Source organism: Cryptotermes secundus, unplaced genomic scaffold (assembly GCF_002891405.2).
Source record: "Cryptotermes secundus unplaced genomic scaffold, Csec_1.0 scaffold47, whole genome shotgun sequence".
Lineage (NCBI taxonomy): Eukaryota > Metazoa > Arthropoda > Insecta > Blattodea > Kalotermitidae > Cryptotermes > Cryptotermes secundus.
In genome coordinates, this window is record NW_019721002.1 from 2,137,129 (window position 1) to 2,146,343 (window position 9,215).

General features: G+C 39.3%; 2 protein-coding genes across 2 annotated transcripts in view; one reads left to right on the top strand and one right to left on the bottom strand.

The window, feature by feature from the left end:
- Positions 1–3,300, bottom strand: part of LOC111874245 (conserved oligomeric Golgi complex subunit 6) — a 15,183-nt gene extending 11,883 nt beyond the window's left edge. Inside the window, exons 1-3 of the mRNA XM_023869590.2 lie at positions 2,987–3,300; positions 1,341–1,504; positions 246–477 (exon numbers count right to left, since the gene is read on the bottom strand). Coding sequence (XP_023725358.1) covers positions 246–477; positions 1,341–1,504; positions 2,987–3,235 — 645 coding nt within the window. The 5' untranslated portion in view covers positions 3,236–3,300. The remainder of the gene's footprint in view (positions 1–245; positions 478–1,340; positions 1,505–2,986) is intronic.
- LOC111874269 lies at positions 3,250–7,863 on the top strand. Its single transcript, XM_023869632.2, has 3 exons — positions 3,250–3,663; positions 5,637–5,803; positions 6,977–7,863. The coding sequence occupies exons 1-3, from the start codon at positions 3,273–3,275 to the stop codon at positions 7,778–7,780; spliced, it is 1,362 nt and encodes a 453-aa protein (XP_023725400.1). The 5' UTR covers positions 3,250–3,272; the 3' UTR covers positions 7,781–7,863.
- The last annotated feature ends 1,352 nt before the right edge of the window (positions 7,864–9,215 follow it).

Sequence of the window (9,215 nt, forward strand, 5' to 3'; positions counted from 1 at the left end):
TTTTTAGAATTCCACACGAAAGCAACATTCTGGCAGATGACGCAGGTGGGAAGACAGATACTCCATGCAGATGGTGGCCAAAAATTATATAAGTAGGACATTATTTTCTACCTTAAAATGTATTTCAAATAACGTCCGCACGCACGGACTGTGCGACCCCATATGGGGACATTCGTACCGCTGACTAAACTTGTGCGACCCCATATGGGGACTTTAGTCGTTTAAAGGTTAAGAATGAAACACACCTGGTAAAGAGCCATCTGCTCCATGATTTCAAGTGCAGCTGTCTGATGGCCAGACTGCATTAACATCCGGCCATTACTATGAATACTTTGAACTCTGTCTAAAACTGTAAAGAATTCATCTGTGATTTCTGCTTCACGTGAGGAACCATGCAATACAGCTTGTTCGGCCGAAGACAGCTGAAAACTTCTAAGGAATGCACCTGCCACCTCTTGCTGCATACACAGCTTCTGGCTACAAAGAAAACCAGGTCACATCACCAATGCAAGATCTGCTTGAGAAAACCATCCATATACACATGAAAAGGTGGAAAATTTAATAAATATACTTTAACTCTAAAACTTCAAAACCTGGGAAGTTCTAATTATGACTGACTCTGCATATCACATAGAATGTCTTTTTCTTTCTCTGAAGTTTCCACATAAGCAACCAAGCTTCTCTGTGTGTTTCTGTCTCCTTGAAACCTCCTCCTTCATCTCTCTGCCACGCAAGATGGATCAGATGGTACATTTTCAGGAGGTGCCCAGTTCAAATCTGAGCTTGGATACCAAATACCTCAAAGTCCTCTGTGGTTGTTCACAGTCCCTCCAGCCAAATGGCAGAACAGTATCCTTAAGCATGCCATTACCACTTGAGAATTTCACGGGATTTTAACGTTTAACAGCTACACCTTTCATATGTTACATCTGTCATCACCGCTAGGTTTCCCTACACTTGTCATGGTTTTGCAAACCATTCTGATTACACAAAGACAAGTCACTCAATTTTGAAAGTTTCTTCACTGAGTCCATTGGTGGCACTGTTAGTGCCCTCCCAACTAAACATGATCAAAAGGGAGCCCCATCAGATGACAAGCCCATGCATAAACATTTCTGTAGCAGTGATTAACAAACAGACCTTTCAGCGCTAACATGCTTAAGTGGAGATGGAAATTTCTTTTCTAATACATGGGACATTAGTCCCTGAGGGGTTAAAAGGAAAGAACTGCTTTCAACATGTGTGACATCATTACTCATCAGCCAATCATGGACAGATCATTACTATAAGTATTATAGTTCATTTTCTTTCACATAAATATCTTAATGTGGCTGCAGTACCTCTCCCCTTGAAGTTTTGTAGTCTGATCAATGAGATGACGTGTCTGAGTTTTTGTTGCTTGAAGACGAGCTGTCATGTTCTGGACAGAACTGTTCATCTCAGACACATCCCTGTAGATGGCATCCAGTGCCTCCTTCACCTCAGAGAAAGCTGACAGAAATTCCTGAACATAGGGGGTTTACATTAAAACCAAAATTAAGAACAGGCTCCAATATGAAGATTACTGTCTTCTGGCATGTGATACTGTGTAGTCGGCAGAAAGGTATGAACATTTTGGAGGAACATACTGTTTCCATCTTCAGAGCAAAACTCTGTTCAATTGTGAAAATGGGTAAAGTACGTACCCTAAGACATTCATACCCAGCTACCAGATTACTCAGTAGACAACAATATAAATCTTCACTGCTGTGGAAGCCTAAATTCTTACATTCCTTCACTTAACTTTATTCTGGGTCTTGTGTTTAAAACCCACTGTTTCCTCAAAAATGGGGATTTCATCATCCTGGTTTCCCAAGAACTGGATCTACTACTTCCACCTGGTGCAAGCACCAGTAGCAGCAACTTCCATCAGAGCATCACCAAATAAATTTATGAATGTTATGATGTGGGAACATGGCACTTTTGACAGCCAGATTTTTGGATGTGGCAAAGTTTACTCTTTAGCCTAGTAATTTATCCAGAGGATCCATCCAGGTCTGAGGCTTTGTGTTCATTTTCATAACAGGATTATTTTTTACAGTGAGTTGTTAGCCCCACGCTCAACCCCCAAGGTGGAGGACCACCCTTTGTCGGATGACTGTGACTGCTTATTCAATCTATTCGCAACTACCCTCCATATCTGGAAGCATTCTCCATCCATAACCTAAGGACAAACCATGCTTTGGTAACAAGGGACCCACCTAACATGGGCACTAACCCTCAAAAGTGGAATACTCCATGATGGGTGTGCAATTAATTTTTGTCATTATATCTAGCCAATGTTGATACACTAAGACATATTCCAAGCATGATGTCATCTAATGATCTTGTTGTACCAACTGCTGTTGCTTTGAATTAGTTTTATTTTCTCACTGACTTGGCTACTGTAATTAAGGGTGCTCAGATTCCTTTATTTTCTTGCTTACTTTCTAGAGAGTCCAGCTAAACACAAAAATTGTAAGCTTAACTGATTTACAAAACACATATGTATGGTACAGCAGATAATTTGGAATTATTTTGATTCCCACCATATTAATATTCCAAGGTAATTTTATATCAAATGTTCTGACTTGATTTGATTTGTTTTTATTATGTTGGTTTCGTTCTGTACAAGTTACCTTGGCACTTGGCACAGAAGACCGAGAGCATATTATCTATTACCACAAAGAATGTCACGACTTTATATGTAATATGCAACGGTAAAATGTAAAAGATGTGATCAACCTCCAGCTCCATTTCAATCATGCAATAAAACAAGTGACAACAAAAACTTTCAGTTCCCCTTTGTAACTGTCAGTAATCCGAATCAACGTCCATGCTAATCGGGATTTGCATTCCGAAACTATGACTGAAAGCTGTTACTTTCATTTAAACTCTTATAAAATATATTAATCCCAATTCAATCGGCAACAATTGTGATATTATGTTTACTACAACTTAAAACTACCTCGTTTATGGCAAGACTTCGTTTCTCTATTTTACTTCTCAAATTTCTTCGTGCTTGTAAAGTGTTTTCTGTGAAAAACGTGGAAAGTTCCTTGAGGGCTTCCAAGGTCTCCTTATCATTTTCAAGCCTTGTCTCCAAAATCTTATTTAATCTCTTACACAGACCACTACCAACTCCTTTTTCGCCAGAGTCATGTACAGACATAGCCACGTTATTCATCTCTTTCCTCGCACCACAACCTTCGGACATTTTGTCTTAAACATCTTATAATCTTAAAGCACAACATATGACGACATATGACCATTTCCGGGATTTCCGGCGCAGGAGGCGCTGGATGGTTGTGGTGCTGATCGGTGCTGATAGACCAAAGGGAAGGGTGTGTGATTGTTTTCCGACTGAGTTACAAAAAAAAAAAAGAATGGTTACGTTAAACAGACAAAATTGTGCTCAGGAACTTATCAGAACCTTCATAATATTAGATTTAGAAACGACAGGCCTGCCATATGACAAACCCGTTAGAATAACGGAAATAGCAATGGTTGCTGCATTGAGAGAAGACATACTTAAATGTGGAAATGATGTGACATGCGACGTTCTTGTGCCTAGAGTATTGTCTAAATTAACTATTTGTGTAGATCCAAGAAGATCTGTTTCAAAACGTGCTGCAGAACTGACACGTATGTTACATTATTTTTGTCATTTATCACAGCTGTCTAGGTTAGGTTTGTACGATTTAAGGTTCTCACAGTGGTGGTTATGAAGATTTCAGATTTCTCGGGTATAATGCCGTGTAGTCAGTTGAAAATCAACCGACGTTTCGGAGGAACGTGTATCTCCCATTTTCGGGGTCGAAGAATAAGTCGACTAAAGAACCAGTGTTGCCACCCGTTTTGCTCTGGTTTCTTGCTTAACCTTGTTCACGTCCCTGATCTCCCTGATGGCGGAGGTGACATGTTCCTCCGAAATATCGGTTGACTTTCAGCAGTCTACACCGTGTTATATCCCACAAGATAGAACTCTAGGTTTGGTTTGACTATAGTATGTAGTGTACATTCGCAGTTTTATTACTTGGCATTTGCCCCTTTGCAACTATGAGCCAGTAGCATCCAACAGTCTTTCAAGTGCTAGAAGTGAATTCCAGTACTAGTCTAGAATACTTTTGTAACAATAAAACAAAACTTACATGGATCATAAGGGGTTCCGAAATTGTTCCTTTACACATCTGCCCAAAGCCTGGATCTTGTTGAAACAAATTGAAGTTGTGTTAAAATCCCCAGTTAGTAACTTCCGGTTAATGGTAATGTCCATAAAAATGTGAATTCTTTACAAGATGGGGTAGATGGGCTACAGAAATTGGAGTCTGCTCTATAGTTAATGTTCTCCTTCAGCTATTGTCTGTTGAGGGGGTTGAGTTTATTTTCCTTTGAACTATTCCAAAATATAAAGTCACCTAGGGTAAGATCACACAAATGTACTGTTCTACAGAAGTTTCTCTTTTGAGCGACTTATTAGACCTGACTTCTATCAGTAAGTTTACTTGTGGCCTTAGGACATATTCATTCTCCAGCAGAACAGTGCTTCATATATACAATGCATACAAAAAGGTGCAGTTAGCAATGATCTAACCATATCCATTCACAGTGATAACCACCATTTAGTACAACTGTTGCAGCCAGAACTGAATGTATACACATATTTACTGACTAAACCGAGTCATTTTGGGGGTAACTGCTTAACTGCTAGCAATCATCCAAAGATAGGCTGTAGCTGATGGGTACTTCAGAACTGACAGAAGCACTTAATCAAGTAAGAACCAACATTGTATGGCTACTGCCTTGGAATCTGGTATCCCAACTACAAACCTATTTTGTGAGGAAAAACTATACATTGCACACTGACTGCAGTGTCACTGAACTGGACCATAACTAAAAAATAATACTTGAAATGACTGGGTTGAACTTCCCAAGGTTGGTTGTTGGTCCAGTTCTCAAATGGGTTGCATACTAATCATCCTGCAAAGAAACATAAACATGTTCTTGTATTACAGCTCTCTTTTTCTTCATACTGCAGTGTCTGAATCAATTGGCATAGTTTTGTTATTTCTACCATGCTGTGTGAACTTTTGAAGTAGCAGCATCTTTGGAAAATATTGTTATATTTTTGGTAAAGAGGAATGTAATACCAGTGGCAACAAAATATGTATGCATTGTTCATCTGTATTAGCTGCTTAATCAGAAATGGAATAGCTCACTCAGTGTAGTGGGTTGGACAACCAAGGAATGATGGTTCAATTTCTGGCAGGGACACAGATTTTTCTCTTCTCCAAAACATTCAGGCCAGCTCAGGGTCCACCCAACTCATACGAAGGGTAATGGGAGTTCCTTCCTCAGGGGGTCACGTGAAGGAGTATGAAGTTGACCACTCGCCTCCACTTAGTGCTGAGGTTAAAAATGCCTTGAGCTGTATCTCCATTCCCTGATATGTATTCAACATGTGGATCAGTTTGAGGTAGCTCTGATCCGCTAATATAGTTCCATATACAAATTCATTCCTTTGTCCCACATTTGTCCATCCCATATGTGCAGCCATCTGTGTGTTGCAATATAAGCCAGAAATTTCTCTCTCCTAACACTAAATGACATTATTTCAGACCTAACAAATGAGTTGTTACAGCATCACAGTCCATTTGATGAACATCTCTTCAATATGTTGAATGAATTTATAGAAAGACTGCCACAACCCGTATGCTTCATCGCACATAATGGTCTTCGGTTTGACTTCCCAGTCATTCAAGCAGAGCTATACAGAATTGACAAGGTAGGGAATGCATTCTGTATATCTGAACTGTGTTGACATTCACTGTCAGTACTGTAGATGGATACTAACATTTTAGAGGAACATGCTGCCTCCATCTTCAGGGATGAAGTGGATGTGGTGCAGTGGTCAGTTTATATAGGGAGCTTGCCACAGAGGTGTTCAGTTTTTTTCTTTAGTTTGTTCTTTAAAGACATTATCAGTATTGAAAGTGTAATGTTGATGAAGGACAGTGTGGTCACAAAGAGCAGATTCAGCTCAGGTCAGACTGGCATCCCCCTCCCAAACTGCCCTGTGTCACTAACCAGAAGTCCACAATAGGAAGGATCATTTTTGTGAAAACCTAAGAACTTGTAACACTATGAACAGCTCTTGAAGTATATTGATACTAAGGATTAATGTGACACTGCTCCCGGCCTCTTGATAATACTGTATATTTTTTATACATTCAGTATGCAGTGCTTGCATAATGGGAACATCATGTTTGTCTCTGTCTCTGTGTATTTCAGTTCCAAGATCATTCAATAAACATTAGTATGAGAGCAGATATTGATTTGATTGACATTTTTGCTCTATAAACCTTACTGTACATGTTAGGCAAATTGAATCAAATTTGTGAAAAATAACTCATTGTATAAGAGAGGGTTCGTTACACAACATGCAGACCTGCAAGACTCACTTCAAGACACTGTGTCGGGTGATCATAAAGTCCCAATCTCTTGCGAAATATAAGTGTCATATATTGAGTTTCATCTGAATAACTTACATTATACAAAAGATTTGGAATTTATGACCACCCTACACAAGATGCTATATACTGAACGCAAGTGTCGTGCAGTATCTGAACTGTCGATTCATATTTCAGCAATACAGTTATATCTTCAGTTGAAATACAAGCTTATGTATGTAAATTAACTAAATGGCCTATGTGATTATGACATGGGTATACACCCACATTTCTTTCAATCAGATTGAATATCCACAGAATATACAGTGTGGGAACTCTATGTGTTCTAGCACTGAACAGTTTAATAACAGTGTACTTTTGAAGATTGTCTTCTGGTAGTGTTAACAACACTGGCAAATATGTACCAGCCTACACAGTGCCTCACACCCTCCATCTCAGTACCTGATATCTACCATATAATATTCAAACCAAGAATCTGTCTCTTACAGGAACTTCCTGCTCACATTGTGTGTGCTGACTCCCTCTCTGGCTTCCGGAAGCTGCTTCAAACCACTAAACATGTAGAAGGTTGCAGTAACAAGCCCATAACTACTGAACCAAGTAGCATATTATGTCATGTCCAGCCACTGAGCATTGGAAACCTTCAAGATATGAAAAATACAAATGACACATGTGCAGAATTTGTTAGCCCAACTTTAGAGTGGGAACAGAGTGAATTATATTTGAATGACTATGATGAAGCACTATGCTTGCTGCCCGTGTCAGAGCATAATTTAGGAGATCACACTTTCTTTGATGATGCAGATGATGATCTCTGTCGCGCAGCTGTTGACGCAGTGGAAAGAATGGAGATAACAGATGAATGCAAAGTTATAATTCTTGACTCACCAGCAGTAAAGAAGAATGAAGTCAGTGTGCTTCAAAATGTTCTTGAGAAGACACCATGTCGTCCTATTACTGTGAGAAGGAAGCATCCATATCAAGCACCCTGTGACGTGACGCGAAGAGTCGAGACTCCCAGGAGTATTGAAGCAAGTGAGAGCTGTTTGAATAGCTCCCATCAAGTAAGAAAGAGACTCAGTTTCTCCTCAGAGAACAGCTTGCAGATTGTACCAAGATTCACACTTAATGATGTGTACAGGTTCCTCTTAAAGAAAGACCCTGTAAACAGCCATTGTGCAGAGAAAGATTTTCTCAGTCTTCTGGAATGCATTGTGAAAATGGGCCAGAGTTTCACAGACTGGGTAGATAAAAATGCTGTTCAGTTCAACAGCGTAAAAAAGATGGGCTAAAATATTTCACCTTTTACAAAAAAAACAGTGAAGTTCAGTTGATCTGCAGATTAACCTAATAACGATCTTAAATATAATTTTAACCTTTTTTTACATAATTTTATGTGCCATATAATCACACAATTTCTCTAAGATATTTCCTTTAATGCTTTTTATTTGTTATTAATTTTATCTGATATGCAGTATACATGGCAAAAGTTCTGTTTATCTGCAAAGTAATGACCTTAATCATAATATGACTTATATTATATTATATATTTTATATTCCATTGTAAAATTCCGTCAATCCAATCTAGGCTACAAATACGCCTGACGGATATAGAACCAGTCACAGACAAGTAACTAAAATACACATACTATGAAAATAAGCATAGGTCAGGTCAAACAACAAACCAAACTGTTTTATCTTCATACTTCAACATTAAACATAACAACATCTTAAATTTAATATTGTAAAAAATCATCATACCAAAAGGTAGATAAGTACATATTGTAGCGTGTTTTGCTACTGAAGACGTCGTTCAGATTGTTAATTGGTTTATTTAAAACCTACAAGTCTTGGCTACAATTAATTATATAACAGTTACGGGTTTACACAATTTACAAACCCTCCGCACTAATCAATTCACTCTATCCTCAGTAGTCTACACGTATACATAATGTGGGAATTGTACAGGTGCAACTTAATTACTCACAATACCTTCTCAGTTATCACAGACTATCACTGATTATCACACACGCGTGCGGTTCTTCTTTCCACGACTGCTGCTAGATTCCAACTGGCTTCGTAGGCTGTGTAGTTTTCATATAAACCCTCAACCGGACAACGGGAAAACGCCTTGCTTCCTTGTTGCCTAGTCACGTGTTTACTGGTGTTGCTGGGCAGCACTGTCTAGAGTTGTTTCCTGCTGTGCAGTAACCACGGCATCCCTTGGTCACGTCACCATGTGAGGGGGCGGGGTGTTGACTTGCCTGTTACCGTAGTAATGACAGTGCTCCGATGCCACCACGTCACTGCTGGGGAGGGAGGGGGTGTCCTCCATAGCGCAACACATCACAATATTTATGCCAAAATAAAGCACCTATGATACATAAAACCTTAAAAATTCACATTAAAATTAGTAATTACTATTAAAAAATCCTTCAGTAGAACAAATGAAAAAACAGTTCCATCCAGTGTGACTGTTGAAACTTTTACTACTTCACTTCTTAGCACCCTAACATGTTTCGGTCCCTATATGAAGGGGGACCCAAAAATAACCGGAACTGACCTGTTGCGCGCACATGCTTTGTAGTTACGAGTTGTGCTGCTAGGTGGTGTTAGCTGGGGGTCTCCCGCGACTGTTAGTGAGCTGGCGTCAGTCTGAGTTAAGTGGTTTGTCTGTGGTGCTCTGTTGTGTGCGTTCCTGTTTCAACCCTTTGGCGATTAGTGAGA